Below are 18751 nucleotides of genomic sequence, written 5' to 3' on the forward strand. Positions count from 1 at the left end.
ATTTTTTTCTTTTTTTAAAACTTTTTTAGAAAGGAGAAACATTAGTCCAATTCTTGCAATGATGCAAACCCTAAGCCCCTACGATTTGAGGTTGCAGATGTTGATATTTTTCACTTGAATGTGAGACATGTTTGTTGATTAAATCCAAGTAAAGCTCTCCATATCAAGATGATACAAATATATACTCCCTTATACATGTGGATGGCCAATCGTTTTCCACTCGAAAGCGACAAAATATCTTTTCCATTAAAACAAACAAACAAACCTCCGTATTTCTTTTTTAGCAGAACTACAAATGCTCTGACTTCTCTATTGTACAGAAAGGGTATATATGCACAATATGCGATGTCTTACTTAACAGATACAAAAATAAAAACATTTCTTTTCTCATCAATCTTTTTTTTGCAAACTTTAACCCTTTAGCCTAAAAATACAGATTTTCAAAAGGTTCATGTGGAGTACCACAAATGTAAGAGGTGTTAATATATTCTTCTTGCATAACCAACCTCTATATCCAAATCTTTTCTTTTGTTGAATTTTATCGATATTTTTTTATTGAAAACAATAAAGTTCAGTGACAACTTTGGCTTTTGCGAATTATGTTAATCAATAGTTTAATCTCAAATTTCCAACCGCGACAAATACAAAGTAGAATAATATATTAAAAGTAGCATGTTTAGTAATAATTAAAAGATAATATAACTAGAACAATAAAATTAAATCTAAAAATGACATCTATTTTAAAATAATTATTGTTAAGTGATACTCCATTTATTTTTAAATGGAAGAATTGTTTATTTAAGAAAGTTGACAACATCCATCTACAGTCACTTTGGATGACTAAAATACTTTTTCCACGAGTTTCTCTTCTTTTTTTCACTTAACTTTTTTCATTAAGAAAATATAATTAATATGATCTCGATTCTACCTAGCGATTCCAAACCATTACCAACAAAACAAACATTCTATTTTGAGAGATCTCGCCCTATAGTTATCAAGTTACTAACATTAACCATATGCATTTCCAAATATAAATACAATCTCCAATTTAATAAACTAACTTTTAAAACACTGCAAATTACAACTACACACCGACCAATATTATACATGATGGGGGTGATTCTAAAGCTAGAAACAAATTTGAATGGGTGCAAGTTTTTCACTATTAATTAATAAAGTTCTTTTTGGAGTTTCTCTACCTCTCTTTAATTACAAACAAATCAGAAGAGTCGATGACAAAGAAACACAACAAGTACATAAAGAGATCAGGTGATCAGATAGTATAAAGTAAAGTAAATGAGAATCGAAATAAATAAGTTTGGTCTTTGATAGATCTCTTCCTCACTGAAAAGATACTGCATGCACTATCACAACCCTAGCTAGCCACGTTCTTCACTTTATACAAATCAAGAAGAAACCCAACCCAACGTACTTTGAAAATAGAAATTTCAGGTCATAGCGGCAGTCTATATCTCATATAGCCACACAGCCTGCATCAGCTTTTGTTATCGTCATCCAATGACACTCACAGGCCAGACCTATCACATGTACAGATACTAGCTAGCACTACTGCACACTCTACGCATATTCCCACACTTCATCATCTTTCTTCAAAACCAATTCATCATCTTCATAAAAATACAAATAAAGGCCTATTCTAAATCTTGACATAGAAAGCATAACTACCATTTCCCCATTTCTCATTTTCCTTTTCTTCCTCAAAAATAATTAATGGAGAATATAAACTCAAAAGTAATAGTACATGATGAGAATTGAGAATGAACAAAACAACTAACACTAGTTACTTAAGTATTGAAATGAAATGATGATATCACTGAAAATAAACCAACCTAGCTAGCTACATAACTACGCTAAACTAGTATCGTTAAACCTAATTATAATAATAATAATTAAACAGAAATAACAATAATAGAACAAACAGCATGTAGAAATAGAGAAGCATGATTTTGCAACAAGAAATGAAAATGTGATTCAATTCTCAGTAAGGTGGTGGTCTTGCTGAAGGAGCCCAAATCACATCCGACGGTGGTAAATGACAGCTGTACATAGACATCCCGCACGACTCAGCACCGCCTTGACCTTGACCGCTATCCACCGCACCGGAAACAGGTGGAGAAATTCCGTCACCGCCTGACACCGAGTTTCCTCCTTCTTCCTCCGGAGGTAACCTGTGATACGACGGATTATTAAACGAAGCAGCAATAACAAACACCGTTCCCGCAGCTATCAAGTTTCCAGCAACAATTCCTCCGACGATCTGTCCCTGCGGACCAGCGAGTGAGATGGAGAAACCACTAGGAAGAGATGGAGAAGAGCCACCTGATGATGATTGCGGAAGAAAAGTAGCGGTTAAGGATAGAATATCAAACCGGCCGTGAAAAGTAACGGTGGTTCCCGGCGTAGTTGACGGTTGACGAAGAGTAACATTAGCAACAGCTCCTGAACCAGTTAGTACACACAAGCCAATATTTCTCCGATGACTAAACTCAGCAACCGCTTGCACGACGTCGTTTCCTGCAGAAACTTCTAGAATAAAAGGACTCATAGCAGGCTCAGGATCGCGTGTTATGATAACAGGCGGTTTAGGCCTGTTTTTAGATCCAGGCGGACGTCCTCTCGGCCGCCTGACAACCTCAATGGTAGCTCCGTCGCCAGAAGAGTTCGGTTTCTGAGCGGTTGCGCCACCGCCGGAGCGGTTATCGTCTTCGCCGACTGTTTGACATTCATGATGAGAGAGCTGGAAAGGAAGAAATGGATTGTTTTGTGACTGTGACTGTGTATGTGACTGGTGAAGCTTTGAATGTTGATCTACGTACTCTCCTTTCATTGTTAATCTGTTAAACTAAACAAATGAAAATGAATTTTTTATGTTTACTGATCCCAAGAGTTTGGATTTAAATGGATAATATATTGCAGTAGTTGAAATAAAGAAGTTGAAGAAAATATTATAATAGGGGATGAAGAGAGTTTGAGAAGGATAGAGAGGAGAGAAAATAGTGTTCTGGTGTGATGAGGCAAAGAGTGTGAAGAGGTGTTTGGATTCGGTTTATAGAACAAGAATTTAATATTTATTTTTATTTAATTTTTTTATTGGAAAAAGGGAAATGGTGAGAGAGAGAGATAGAGAGAGAAAGTGGTGGGTGAGATTGAAGACTAATGGCGCCGCTGGTAACAAAGTGGGTCCATGGGCCCACAGGTATATAAAGATGGATATATATGGGTTGAAGGTTCTTACAAATTGGATATTATTGGTTGGATAAATCTACCACCGCCTTTCTTTTTCTTTTTTCTTCATGTGTAGTATAAGTTGTTGAGCATGATTTAAAAAAGGGACGCGTCACGATTGCGTAAAGGTTTTTGTAATTTTGACCATATAAATGTTGTAATATTAGTTATGGATGTTTCGATATGAATTAACCACAATTTATTTACTAATATAAAAATCGTAATAATGATATTGATATCAGATCAAAATCGTTTTGTCGTTGTCGTTTTATCAATAGTGGATAGTTTTTTTAAAACATATCTATTGAGAGAGTACAATATTGGTGGCTAAATTGATAAGGACACATTTGATGGGCTTGGATTTGGGTTATGGGGGATGGATGCTTCTTTTCGCAGTACGACCATTCTACCGATAAGTAATGAATTCAAATATTCTGGTCGGGTCATTTTGTTTTGTTTTGACATGTTGAACTTCCTCATTGTTTCCTACACTAGCTGACATTCTTTGTTTTACCTTTGGAAGTTGAAAATTCAGACCATTATGCTATATCATTTTGTTTTATGTAAAATGGTCATTGGTTTTATGATTGTGTTTACCTAATGGAAATGTAAGTTTTATACTTTTAAGCAATCACAATATATTTCAACTTTGTATTATTTGGATTTAGTTTATCAAAGTTGAAATTGTTGGTTTTCTTATTCTTGTAAACTGTTTCATAATGGAATTTTCAATGTGACTTTTTTTAACCAATCAATTTCGATCTATAAAGTGAACCCACTAATCTGATTTCGTGGTTAAGATGAACGATTCACTGGCCAAATTTTATTTCTATAAAAATTCAAATTCAAGAAATACCCAAACGATTCGCCCTTCGTGATTCAATGTGACTTCGTAAAACAATAAATAGAAATTAGAATGAATGCAAATTGACACCGTCATTAACTAAGCATATCCAAACACGGTTAATTTATAAAAATATATAGATGTTTGATTGGGTTACATAAATCTCTTACTAAAGAAATTATATTAGTTTCATAATACTAATTTACTTTGTTACTATCCAAAAATATTAATTATATTTAATATATAGTTATTTATATTTATTTAACAAATCTTAGCAAAAATATATCAATTATATATATATATATATATATATATATATATATATATATATATATATATATATATATATATATATATATATATATATATATATATAAGAAATAGAAATAATGATAATTGTGGAAAATATTGTTAGAGGTAAATCGAGGGGGTCAACGAGAGAACATTTTAACTTGAGACACACATTTGTGAGAGACACAGTACACATTCACCCAAAACCTTAAGGTGATAGGTGTGTGAGTTCTCTCACCTATAAAGTGTTCAATCTTCCCTTTTCTAATCAATGTGGGACTTCTTTCTCACACTTGATTCTTAACACTCCCCCTCAAGTGTGAATCTATACACAATACTCCCCCTCAAGTGGAAGCTCTTTCTTCCACATACACTTGTACGACCGTAAATACTGTTTAACGGGACACCTCCTATCCACCACTTGTGGGGGCTACTTTCGAAACAAGTAAGTCGGTACCTTCACTCGAAACCAAAGGTTCGTAATACCAGTGTTAGAGGCAAATCGAGGGGGTCAACGAGGGAGCATTTTAACTTGGGACACACATTGGTGAGATACACACCACATATTCACCTAAGACTTTAAGGTGATAGGTGTTTGGATTCTCTCACTTATAAAGTGTTCAATCTTCCTTTTTCTAATCAATGTGGGACTTCTTCCTTACACTTGATTCTCAATAAATATGACGGAACAAAGTTTCTGATGCACTTCGCAAATGCAACATCATGGATCAAAGGTTGTGATCACCATGCTTCTTGAATAAGAGGTATTGGTGCTAATAATCGATATTTCTATCTCTGATAGGTGGACGTAAAAGGGAATACTTGCATGGTTAGCACTCCAATGTTCATGTCAGTTTAGGGTTCACAATACGTGATAGTGAAAGTAAAGATTAGAGATTGTGCACTTGTGAACACTTTACGAAGGTATTATTACCTTGGGCCTGGCGGAGTAGGCGAGCTAGTGGGCCTCGTTCTATTGGGCTTTTGACAGACAAGGAGTAATGGATTTGAGCCTTTGGTCGACGCGAACGAGTGGGTCCTGGATCTTGGTCGCCGCAAACAGGTAAGTCTCGGGTCTTTGGACGACACGGAACAATTGCTCCCACGATTCTCCAGGCATGTTTGATGTCGGGGGAGTCTTTCAATAATAGTGGTTGGTCTTAAAGGAATTTCATACAGGCGTCGGCTGGCGTGCATTGCTTTGGTTTTGCCAAAGTGTGATGCAAATATGAACATTAAAAGCAGTCCCAAATGCTTTGCAATTTTTCTTTGGCGTGTATCCTTAAAAGATGTGGAGTGACGTGACACAACTTTCTGTGTACTCGAGTATGGGTTTCTTACCCAGATAAATCTAACTACCGATTTATCTCTATTTTCTCCTTTGATCTCATTCGTTAGATTGCCTTCGCATATATAAAGATAAAGACGAGACATGGGAAATTTTTTTAGCTCTTCCACGGATTGAGTTTCCCTTGTCTCTTTGAGTTTTTCCCTCCTTGTTTGAGAGCACTTACTTCCTTAAGTAGTCTTCGTCGCACGTTCATGAATTTAAAGTGCTATAGCTTCAATTTTTCAGCTCCTTTTCTCATTTTAGAGCCTTAGCCTTCCTATTTCAAGGTACATTCTCTTCTCCACGACTTCTACTCAAGTTTTAATATCTTTTTTATTACAATGAGTGGTAACCCTATTATCATCCAGAGTGACCCGGAGGGTAGTGTTAATTCATCTTCGAAAAGAGGAATGCGGTATGAGTCACATTCCTTCTCCTATATCAATGAGGGTTTTGAATCACAAATCATCGCATTGAGTGGTGATTCAAAGGTGGAGGAGTAGTTTGTAGAATCTCTGTCTGATGGAACTCTTTCTATGAATACTTTAGAATCCTTATTCCCTATGGAATTCGGTGGTGTTAGTGAAAACCTTATCGAGAGATTGATGACTCCCCCTATTTTGAATGAGGCAGAAATAGAGGTTGCTCGTCAAAGGAGGGAACATGTTAGTTGCTTTGTTCAAACATACTGGGACTCAATTAGTCACAACACTAATGACGCGGGGATTTCTCGTCACTTGGAGAGTTTAGGGCGACAGGATATTGTGTCTTGGGCAATCCTGGTGATCATCATAGAGACGATGTATTGACCCGTAGGGCTCTTGAATTAATAGCGTCGCCCAATGAAAATAGATATCCTTGGATGGCCGACAAAATATTCAGGACTCCTTATGTCCTGAACACCATAAAAACCTTAATTCAAGCCGACATCATAATGGGTGATGCGTTGGATTAGGAAACTCTGTCGGTAGGTTCAGTTGAGAGGGTATGTAGCTCTTTCGAGGGTTGCTCGGTTGTCTTGTACAAGTGTTTCTTTATTAGTTTAGGGGTGCGTTTACCCTTATCTGATTTTGAGGTGGCCATGATGAACCACTTAAAAATTTCCATTCACAACTTCACTTTGGAGCTTGGGCCTTTATATTGATGTCCTAGCTTTGTGTTAGGTATAAGCCTTGGAAGCCTTTGTTAAGGCTCTTTTTTGACCTCTTTTATTTGGCTCGTACTTCGCTGGACAATGCTCAGGATCAAGGATTGATCTATCTCCAACTCCAAGTACTTTGATCCAGCCCTTTCGTTATTTACTAGGGCTATTTCCTAAAGCATTTCATTGGGTTTGTATATGTATTTACTCTGAACTTATGTATATTTATCGCCCATGGTGTTCTATAAAACTTACTTTACAAATCATTGTCGATTGTTATTTTAGATTTTTGCTATATGCTTGGGGTTTTGGGTTACTATAGACATATATTGCTCGAATCCTTATCTAGGGTGATTATCGGTTAGTTTCTAGATTCTAAAGATAGATTTAGAGATAACATTCACTTGGGTATTTGTGCTTAATGCCTTTGTGTTGGTTGTGTTATGTTGAGAGTTCGTCGGTGCGAGCAACACGGTTGTCTTCTGTGTTGTCAAGGTGTGTGGAGAGATCGCCGCTGAGATGATACAATGGGTTATTAGCGAGTATTGTAGGTTGAGTAACACTGGTTGATAAGTTTAAGTCTGTGACGAGTGAGTATGTTTACATGGCTGGTAATTTAATTTTATCCAAACAATGTATTTATTTTCTGTTCATATGTTTTATTTTTCGATTTTACTTTCAACCCGTTTAAACTCGAGCTCAAAACATAGAAAATGTTGAATGGCATTCTAATGACCATCTCTGTGGACACGATAAATTCCCAGAGTAATACTTCAACAGTACACACCTATTATTTCAAAAGAAAAAGTGTGATGGAAGCGAAAATCAAGACAAATAGTACTTGGATTATGAAGTCAGTCCTATAGCAAAGAGAGACTGTCTTGCAGAATCAAAGCCTTTGGAATCAAATGCTTAGAAAAAGAAAATTCCACATGAAAACTATGTATGAAAAGTTGAGAGAAGATGGGAAAGATATTTTCTGGAAAAATTTGTTGTATAGGAACATTGCTCGTCCTAATGTTGTTATGACAATGTGCCTAGCATGCCATGGCAAATTAGCAACGAAAGATAGGTTGCATAATTTTGGTACGGTGGACAACACAAAATGTTGCTTTTAGTGAAAATGTTGAAACTATAAATCATTTTCTATTTGGTTATGCTGAGACAAACAGGTTGTGGAGGCGGATTTTGGACTGGATTCAAATCACTCATGTGCCCAAGAAATGGAATGAAGAAGTACAGTGGCATGTGGCTTATTGAAAGGGAAAGGGATGGAGGACAACTATTCTTAAACTTGCAGTAGCTGAAACTATATATGGTATTTAGAATTATAGGAATGAAAAGATTTTTGGCCAAAGTGTGGATAGTACAAAATCATGAGGAATATTATTGATATGATTGTGTATAGAGGTTTGTATAATGAGAAAAATAAGAAACACATAACTAGATTGATGACTTCTTAGAGTGATTTTTAATCTATTTGTCTCTTTGAGGGCTGGATCCAAACAATCACCTTGCATTAACTGCTTTTGGAGTAATCAAAGTTTGGTTTCTTAAAAAAAAAAAATGTTCTTATTTAAATGAATCTCTAGAACTCAATTCACCTAAATATTGTACATAAAGAAATTAAAATTTGTTAATAAATAAAAATATGAATAATACTAACTTGTATTGTCATAGCATATGTTAAGAAGTCTATAAATAATAATTTTATGTGGAACATAAAAACTTTATCTTAAAAATTGTATTTTGATTTGATTAAATTTTTTTAATTATTTTTTTCAACATAAATTTTTCATTTGATGTTGTTAACATGTGGCATATAGGAGAAGTTAGCATCACTCGAATATTTGATATGTTATTGAAATTAATGTTTTAAAAACCGAACTGAATTGGCTGGTTCAATTGGTTGGACCGTGAACCGAAGATGAATTCGGTTAGGTCAACCTTTTAAAATCGTTAGTGAGTCAAAATCAGAGTAGAATTGAAAAATCGGATTGAACTGTCCAAAATCATTTGAACCATAGAACTTGAGTCGATTTTGTAAAACTGTCCGGTTCAAAAAAAAAATATACCAAATTGGCCTTTTTTTTTTTAAAGTTTAAAATATAAATATCAAAATTTTACATACATTCTCAAATCACGAAAAAGAATTCTGTGTTTTTATTACACATACAAATTTCTAAATTTTGTCACTCCGTTATAGTTTTTCTTTCAAGCACACTCCATCAGATGTTTGACGTAATTCAACTCGAATTTACTTTTCGATGCTGAATTAAGTGTATTATATTGTTTATGTTTTTGTATTCTATCGTTGAATTTAGGTATTCTTAATTAATTGAACTTTATTTTAATTATTATGTTCTATGATTTTACTTTTGGTTTGAGTTAGTTTAACTTATTTTATTGTAATTATTTAATTTGCTCAAATTATTCTAAAACGAAAGTTGAAATGAAGTGTACAATCATCTTTTGTTATTATATGTATTATTGATATTGTTGTATTAAATTTGTAACTAAGTTTTAAAATATTTATTTTATTATGGTGTGAATATATAATGATGTGTGATATATCTATCAAAAATTAATTTTAAATTATTAGTTTATTTTGTAAACGGTTCGACCATAGATTTAATCGATTAAACCAATTAAATTTAAATCGAAAATTTTACCGGTTCAATCTCCAGTCCAATTTTTAAAACATTCGTTGTGGAAGTAAATCAAAATTAATGTGTTAAATATGTTTATTAAATGGCCATAGGCGTGAGAATAGTAAAGACTAAAGAGTGGGCAACATTCTTACTCTATTTAACTTTAAAAAATTAAAGTGATTACATCAAATCATTTATAGATACTACTAATGAACTAATAAATATAATAACTATCTCCATCAGAAATCTATTGTAACAACTATCAACTAATCCCTCCGTTTTTAATTATAAGTCGTTTTGGAAAAATATTTTGTATTTTAATATAAGTCGTTTTACAATTCCAATGAATAATTAATGTTATTTTTCCTATTATATCCTTAAATATTTATTACTCTCTCTCATTTCAATTATATAAATTTATCTTCCACATGTCATTAATAAAGGATAATTTTGTAAAAAACTTCATAATTTCTCATTTTCATACAACAATTATTATTTTTCTTAATATGTGTGAAAAGTCTAAAACAACTTATAATAAAAAACGGAGGGAGTAGTAACTACAAATATCCACTAAATATATTTAAATGGTTTGAAGTATTTGTTCAAGTCCACGTTCATTTGTGACAATATAAAAGTGAGAAAGGAGTTTTTTTTTTTTTAAATTGACTAAGTTTTTTAAAAAAGGATAACCATCCTTTTTGTTTTTGGCGATTTTGAATTTGTATTGCAACGATGTACTCTATCGATTTGAATGAATGAATATCATTTATTTTCTGTCAAAAAAAAACATATTGTCGCTGACGGAAGTGGCGACTACACTCATTTTAGGACCAAGTCGCCAATGGGGTGGAGACCACATTGAAAATTTTAATTTTTTTAAATAGTGGCATTCAAAACAGCCGCAAATATATATATATATATATATATATATATATATATATATATATATATATATATATATATATATATATATATATATATATATATATATATATATATATATATATATATATATATATATATATATATATATATATATATATATTTGCGGCGGTTTTGAACCGCCACAATTTAAAAAAAAAAAAGATAAAATTAGGTGTGGTCGTCAAATAGGGTGGCGACTTAGTCTTTTCTTAGGTGTAGTAGCCACCTAAGGTGGTGACAATGAGTAAAAAAATTGAAAAAATTGTCATTTCTGTAATTTTTTTGAAACATTAGTTATTTAGGTAATTTTTTGAAAAAAATGGTTATTCTAAAAAAAATCGAAAAAGGATCCATATTTCTCTCCAATATTCTTTCCTTTGAATTAGAACTCAAAATTTATTTTTTTTTAAAAAAACTAACCCAAACATAAAGTGTACATGATTGACCATATAGAAAATTTTATTCCAATTCCAAATACAAATAAAACTTGCATATCTTTGATGTAAAGTTATACTCTTAGATTAACCATTTTGCTACCCATCCATCTCAAAAGCACAAAAAGTGATGTAATGTGCTTTAAACTTATGACAAATTAGATTCATTAAGCACATGGATGGAGCATGGAGGAGAGTGTAGGATTCGATTTGCTCAGCTAAACTTCCTCTAAATGGTAAGAAAAATAAAAGGAAGAGTAAGACATGAAGCAACAATATTCTGCGCTTTTTCCTAATTGGGCAAAAGAATAATCGCTTTCCTTTTTTTACTACAAATAAAAAAAAATTAATTTGAACATAAGACATTCTTTGGCTAAAGACAAACAGATAAGTTGATTCGTTTCATTTTAAAAAGCAGTATGAATATGTGATTCTTAATCATGTTTTCATAGTACGCATTTATAGACCAAAATTAAGAAAAGAGTGCCCTCGAAGTAATCTTCTAAAGAAGCATACAATATAGAAGAGATTTATTACTAAGATTTAGAGATCATTAAAGACACATGAATTGTACTAGTATTCCTTTTTGTTTGAGACATAATAAAACACTAACATCCCAACAAGATACGAATCATAATTAATGGTTCATCATAAATTAAATACTAACCAAATTCACTAGATTCAACATCCATTTATTGGTTGGATACTTCAATCAAAGTTACTATAACTTTCTCATTAACATTTACTACTATCAAACTGTACTATTAAAGTACACACAATACACAAATCAAATTCATCAAACACTAGTCCAAAATAAGTTTAATATTTTTCACCTTTCAAAAAAATAGTTTAATAGTTTTCAACTAAAGTGAAGGTTTGGATTATGAAAATATTCTTATGTAAACTTCAAGTTCAAATTCTATTAAGTGTTAATAATTTTTGTGTTTTACCAATTCAGAGTTTAGCTCTGACTTCAATTAGAACTCCCACAAATAGAGAGTGGGACTAGTCCCCAAAATTAGTCGGTATGAAACCAAATACCAAATTTTCAAAAAATAACTTTGAAAATCTAACAGTTTTTTCTTCTAGTCTCTGTAAAAAAAACTGTCCTTAGAGATTTAAAAAAACTGTTTTCATCCTTGTGTTGGTTTTAGTCCCTAAATCATGGACCACTTGATTCCAACCTGAAGAAATATTACACAAACTAAAAACCAAAACAAATTTTCCTGTTTCAAGGACTTTTTTTTTATAGGATTCAAAAACTGGTATTTAGTGAAAGACATTTAAGCAAAAAATATTGTACCATCCATTAGACTTTTAAAAATAAACCAAAACAATTGCCATTTGGTTTTTTTTTTTCCCCAAAACCATCACTAACAGAAACTAGCATGCATAGGTCAATGGTAGACCACCCACCTCAATGACTCATAAATTTTACTGCACATTTTCGTCTTAAATGACGATTGGCTCCATGTGCTTGAAGAAGAAATTTCAAAACTACAGATTAAACAACCCTTAACAAAGTATTTGACTAAATGAACATGTCCTATTACAAGAGAATGCATTACACAAGTTCTCCACATGCCAACAACACTTCTCCATCCTCGCAAACATGGAGTTTTTTTTTCAATTACCCCTAACTTTGATGAATGGTGAACCAGTTGGAGCACTGAGACCAAGGCTTTGCATCACTCTAATCCTTCGGGAACTCAACTCTTGGAGCTTCCCGGTGGCTGTTTCCTGAGAACAATATAGTAAGTTAATGGATCCAATCAACCAAAACACAGAATAAAAAGGTTTCAAGTCCATATACTCACACAACTTGGACTGCCCAGATCATCTTCCTTTGACTCATTTTGTTTTTGGCGCTTGACTTTGGTCTGCTCCTCGCCTTTCTTGTTTGACTGTTTTTTGCTACTACTAGCCTTCTTACTTGGAGTTCCGGCTGAAAAATAATTATAAGAATTGTTTGTTAGGCTACTTATATGTGCTGAAATTTATACATTGATTTAAAACCAATTAGAGAGTGATCTGCAGTAACAATAAGTAATATTCAGCTTTATAATCAGTTACTTAGCATTCTGATATATTCAACCTAACATAAATGTTATATTTTAACCACCCCTGAACCTTAAGCTACTATCTTCTCAGCTTGAGCCAAATAAACCCAGTTAACCAGTGGTAGTTGAGTCAAAAGTAATATATTGTATGTATAAGACCATATAGACATAATACAAACAGTACCAAAACATAGTGAACACGTGTCAATTGTCGAAACAGCGCAGATCCAGAGAGAATAAGCCAAGATAGATACAGATAAAAGCTGATAGGGGTTGTATAAATAGTGAATGAGTAGGCTAGGCCGGAACAGGACTGACAACCATCTATGTCAAAGTTGCTGACAAGTTTGGTCGGAGACATGCCTTCATGTGATGGTGAATTGGTGAGATACTGATTGAAACCAACTGGTATTATTACCAAAATGAGAAAAAGAACTATGATTACAAACAATTCCTGGAGTATTCGAGAGACTCTAAACTCACCCAAATGTCTAAAAGTCCCCCAACTATTTCCAAATGACTAGATAATCCTATCTCTAATCACTCCTCTCAATTTATAGGTAGCATTTCTTAATTCACTTAACTATCTTCTAATCCACCCACTAACTGACCAATTAATTAATTGCCTGATAAATAACTAACCAAGCCACTTAACATTCAGTAACAGAACATACTTAATCCAGCTCCAACTCTGGGTGAAAGATAAATAACCCAAGCAGCCCCTCCCTGACCCCATTTTGCATGCAACTTAAGGATATAGTTCTCAATTTATCAAAAGGTCAGGATACTATGCTAGGTAAGAATATGGAACCCCTAGAATGAATCATGCATGGTTTTAGTTGCAAAAGAGAACTGAAGTGTTCGTTGGATTCCATGCATGCCCTTTTTCATGCATGCCTTGGCCAGTAATGATGGATAGAATACCAGCTGAATGGAGATCTATGATGTCCCAGTCAGCAGTTGTATCACTACACTTATTAGAGACCAAGAGTCATACAGATCTCTTTTCCTTGAGGCCCGTCTTTTCTCTTCATTAAATTGAACCTGTCCCATTAAATGACAACCTTGGCTAAAACTTTGAACTTCCGATCTATCTTTCCTTCTCTGTTTTCCTCATACATGTCTATCTTCTTAACCTGGATGCAACCCAAATGTTTAATAACATCCAAAGAGAAAACAGCTCAGTCAACCAGAATTTTGACACCGTTATAACCCATCTCTGTCCGTGGTGGAGCTAGCTTTCAGCAGCACCTCCAACAATACCACTGCTGCTGTTACCATCTCTTTGCATTACCGGCTATGTTTCCTTTTTGATCTTGTTAAGTGGAAACTGTTTAAGCTTTCATCTTTGACACTGGAAAAACGTTGATGACAACCTGCACCAACAGCATTCACATATTTATCGTCACCGGCGTCTTGTTCCCCTCCTCAGCTGAGATTGATTGTTGGTTCCTCCCTATCCAATCTCATCAACGTTACATCAGTATCACAGCTCATACGGCCATTGCTGCTTCTGCTGTACACTGCCAGACAACCCACCTCTGTTGTGCTCACCTATTGTGTGATGGTATCGCTCTCTCATATTCCGCTCAATTCCTGAATCTGTTTCTATTTATTGATGTAGTGGCTGTCTATTCACCAGCTTGCAATCTTGAATAGTAACCACCTACATCCAGCTTTCTTTTTTGGTTTTGATCTTCAGTTTTTCCCTTTCATCAAGTGGGTGCATACGCTGTTGCTCTTGTTCTTGGTGTGCCTTTGCTCCAAGATCACTGGTTTCTCCAAATATTGTTCATTCTCTTTTTCAATTTCTTTCCTCAGGATCATTTGGTCATGGCCTTCTTCACTGTTAGAAACAATTTTTTTTGCTCTGATTATTAACCTTTGTATATTTCCCCTAACTTCTGGCTTAAATTGCTTGAGAATGACCTTTGAAAAATTCAACCAAGAAGTATTTGGATTGTTCTCCTTCCAACAAACCAACCATCCATGAGTTCCTCCCCCCAATGCAAATGCATGGACCCACCAAAGTTTCATTTTTTCACGCATTCTTGTTCCAAAATATTGCATTGCAAGATTCATTTTTTCGTGCATTCTTCTTGTTCCAAAATATTGCATTGCTTGGATCAATTCTGCAGCCATCTTCGCACCATAAAATACCTACCCAGCTCCTGAATCCCCTAGACTAGATCAAAATCGCTTTGATACCAATGATAGAGACGAACTGGTGGACTAGGAATACTGTTCAAGTCAAAGCTGGGTACCAGGATGACCGTTCAGTTCCGATTTGAATTGTAGTCCTTGTTCTGATACATGTGTGAGTTAGGAGTCACACATTGCTTGGAAAAGTAGAGGTTGAGCAATATATAAGTGAGACGACCCATAAACATAATGCCTTAGGATTTTGGATGAACATGTAGTGTCTCTCTCACTTGTGTGGTTGTTCTTGACCCAATGTGGATGCCCCCTCATGACCCATCAGTGATATCAGAGAGTCAATGGTTCAACTAAGGGGACAGACTCCTTGTATCGAAAGTCTTCTTTACTAGGTGGTGGTCAGGCGGCCTGTCTTGTTGTTGCAGTACACCTGACGTGAATAATTCCTGACCCATCATTCCTTCCAACAAACCCACCATTCATGAGCTTCTCCCCTCAATGCAAATGCAACGACCCACCATAGTTTTATCTCTTCGCTCATTCTTCTTGTTCCAAAATATTGCATTGTTTGGATAAGAGACCAATAGTCCTCCCTTCCATAAAATCTTGGAATCAATTCTACAGCCAGCTTCACACCACAAAGTAAAGCCTCCAACAACCATTCAGAATGTAAAAACCGATCTACCGCAGCATCTATCCACGTGGTGGTTATCATTACATTCTTAACAATGTTCATCTTCATGTGGTGGTCCCCAAAACCCATCCTACTCCATTCACACTGTACAGACAAATATTGTTCTATTTGGATGTTCCTAGAAGCTTTGCCCTAAAAGATGAAGGGAAACCTTGTATTTCGTGTTTACACATGCGAACAACTGTTACTATTAGTTGTTCGGAACTTGGCCAAGGCCAAATCTGTATTGGACCGGGTTACCCAAGTCATGAGCAATTAGGCGGGCCAGAGAATGGGCACACTCTAGAGGCACACTATATAAGGGTTGAGTAGTCCTTGCAGACCGTCAGATCATGGAACCTAAAGAATCCATCAACGCCTGTCCATGGAGTCAAGTATCCAATGGGCCAATAAGAACATAGTCAATGAAGCATCCCGGAGTGACATTAATACGCGGTCTGAGTGAAGACTTTCTGGTAACGGTAAACAATGCATACCATTTGTGAAAGAAAAACAGCAGTATATACAGGCTAATAGGTGAAAATAACAAAATAGAGAAAGCACTTTTGGAGTAGGGTTTTCCAAGTCACAAACAGTTATTTAATTGCAGAGATGCAAGAAATGCAGAGAGAATCTCTAGAAGGTAAGGAAAATACTGCTGGAAAAGAGTAAACCAACTGGGATACACACCACCAAGTTTTAAGAGAATGACGAGATGCAATAAAAGAAGAAACGTGAATGGGAGATCTAGGAGGTAAATGCCATTGGAACAAACACACAGCAGAGGGAGTAAAAAAGATAATAAAGTATTCAAAACAACCATAACTGATAGCTGCAAAAATAAAAACAGTCTCCCAAAACTAAACAGCAGCTAAAGAAAAAGCAAAAAATGAACATAGATATGCTATTTCTACTTCGTAAAGCATGGAAAACCATTGGAATTACAAGATAATGTGCTAACCTTTAGCCTTCGATGCAGGTCTCTTTGAGCTAGGAAGGCTCTTCACCCATCAAAAATACAACAGCAAACAGAATTAATTCAATATTTTGAAGACAACTCACTGCCTAAAAGAAAGAAAAAAAAAAAGACGCGGATAACACTTAAAGCCTTAGTATTAACAACTAAAATAAAGAAGCCACAGTTACCTTTTCAAGACCTTCGCCGAGTATTTTTTGGAGATCCCCATTATTATTCTTGAGAATCTGAAAACTTAAATACATAAGCACAAAGAAAATCTAGCCAAATCCATTAAATTTAATAAAGAAGACCTAATTTCTTGAGAATCTGAAAACTTAAATACATAAGCACAAAAAAAAATGTTGCCAAAATCCATTAGATTTTAAAAAGGGACACAAAATTAGGTTTACTTCAAACAATCACAAAATATCAACTCACCGTCTCAAACTCATAACAAGATTTAACCGGATCCACATTCAAGCTGCGGAACAAAAAAAAACCACGTCAGTTCAAATTAACGCGCAAATCATACAATACATAAATGGAACAGTACCGACAACAAATGGCTTCCATAAACCCGAACAAGAACCTCCCCCTTCCGACAACTCCTAGGTTTCAAGCTCGAAACCACAGCCCCATCATCAACAACCTATAACATTATCAAAAAATTTAACCATCAGCAAGTTAACATCAAAGAGTGTATCTAATCTAGGTCATTCATACAATAGCACAATACAATACAATTGACAAACCTGAGCAGGCCACCAGAAACCACTGCGAGGAAGCTTGACATAAATCATATCCCCAAATGCAACTGAATAATCTTCAGCAACCTGATTGCTACCATCCTCCATAGTATACTTTAACAATTCACCAAACAAGAAAACACAAAGATCCCAAATTGTTAGTTTCAAAGCTAACTAATAGATTCAAGAAACCATAACATGCATCATATACTAAACCGTTTTACGCCATTTCTAACCGTTTCTCTAAGAAACGATTATCAAGGAGCAAGAAAATGTTGAAGATTTTTTTCGCTTTAACGCAGAAAATAAATTGAATGACAAAAATTTAAAGCATAATAATAACAGTATCTAAGAAACGAAGTGTAAGAGAAGTACAGTGAATACTTACGGAACGTGCGCGAAAGAAGAGAGAGACGAAGAACTGAGAGCGTTGGAGCCAAAAAAAAAAATTAGCGAGAAAAGAGCGCAATTTCACTTGGCAACAAAAAATAAAACAGTGAGCCTTTTATAATTGGGTATTTTATAGACAAAATAATACTCTAACATAAAATAAAACATTTCATTTTTTAAATAAAATTTACATGACATTTATCAAATTTATGTGGGATCATATAATTTGACCAAGAAAATGTGTAGGAATGTATGTTTAGAAAATTGTTTAAAGTATTGCTTTTTTTTAAATATTTCCAAACACAAGAATATGATTTTGTTGGGAAAAAAAAGAAATAAATATTAAATTATTTTTTTACAAAAATGATATTAAGAATGTTCTTAAAATAAACTTATTTTATTGCAAAAATTTATATTTTACTTTTTTTAGAAATAATCTATATATAACTTTAATTGTTTATTCTTACATTACATGTTTCAACTTCAAATTTGTCATACATATCCAATTTTTTTTTTGTGTAAACTCTTATGATTTTTTTTTTTTTTTTAAAAAGCTTTATTGAGTTTGGACTTGAAAGATGTAAATGATTTTATAATTACTATTGATTTCGGTTTAGAAAAATGCAAAATTTTAAGATGTAACGATATTTATAGAGAAAATAAAAGATGTGCAGTGTAAAATCATATTCAAAAAATGACATATTTTATTGAATTTTACTAATATTTTAAGATAATTAAAATAATTTAATAAATAGGAATTTTTATTAGACAGCCGTATAAAATTTATTTACACCTATATTCTATTAAACTCATATCTATAATATTTATCAAATATACTATCATAAAATATCCAAAACATGATATCAAAAACAAAATACCACTTAGTCCATAGTTTCAATAACATAA

The 18751-nt window shown here is 33.9% G+C and overlaps 2 protein-coding genes across 4 annotated transcripts; both read right to left on the bottom strand.

Moving 5' to 3' along the window:
* Nucleotides 1-1003: 1003 nt before the first annotated feature.
* LOC131660921 (AT-hook motif nuclear-localized protein 17) lies at nucleotides 1004-3054 on the bottom strand. Its single transcript, XM_058930278.1, has one exon. It carries the CDS (start codon nucleotides 2846-2848, stop codon nucleotides 2000-2002), a length of 849 nt encoding a protein of 282 aa, XP_058786261.1. The 5' UTR covers nucleotides 2849-3054; the 3' UTR covers nucleotides 1004-1999.
* Nucleotides 3055-12278: 9224 nt separating this feature from the next.
* On the bottom strand, nucleotides 12279-17925 carry LOC131660922 (uncharacterized). Of its 3 annotated transcripts, none has more exons than XM_058930281.1 (8): nucleotides 17844-17925; nucleotides 17462-17569; nucleotides 17267-17358; nucleotides 17148-17190; nucleotides 16898-16954; nucleotides 16713-16752; nucleotides 12679-12806; nucleotides 12279-12594 (listed from the first exon to the last, which is right to left on the bottom strand). In XM_058930281.1, exons 2-8 carry the CDS (start codon nucleotides 17561-17563, stop codon nucleotides 12571-12573), a joined length of 486 nt encoding a protein of 161 aa, XP_058786264.1. In that variant the 5' UTR covers nucleotides 17564-17569; nucleotides 17844-17925; the 3' UTR covers nucleotides 12279-12570. The 3 variants fall into 3 exon arrangements, with proteins under 3 accessions (XP_058786264.1, XP_058786262.1, XP_058786263.1); XM_058930279.1 differs by having other exon boundaries at nucleotides 12279-12601; XM_058930280.1 differs by having other exon boundaries at nucleotides 12279-12601; nucleotides 17831-17907.
* Nucleotides 17926-18751: the final 826 nt, after the last annotated feature.

This window comes from Vicia villosa, linkage group LG3 (genome assembly GCF_029867415.1).
Source record: "Vicia villosa cultivar HV-30 ecotype Madison, WI linkage group LG3, Vvil1.0, whole genome shotgun sequence".
Taxonomy (NCBI): domain Eukaryota; kingdom Viridiplantae; phylum Streptophyta; class Magnoliopsida; order Fabales; family Fabaceae; genus Vicia; species Vicia villosa.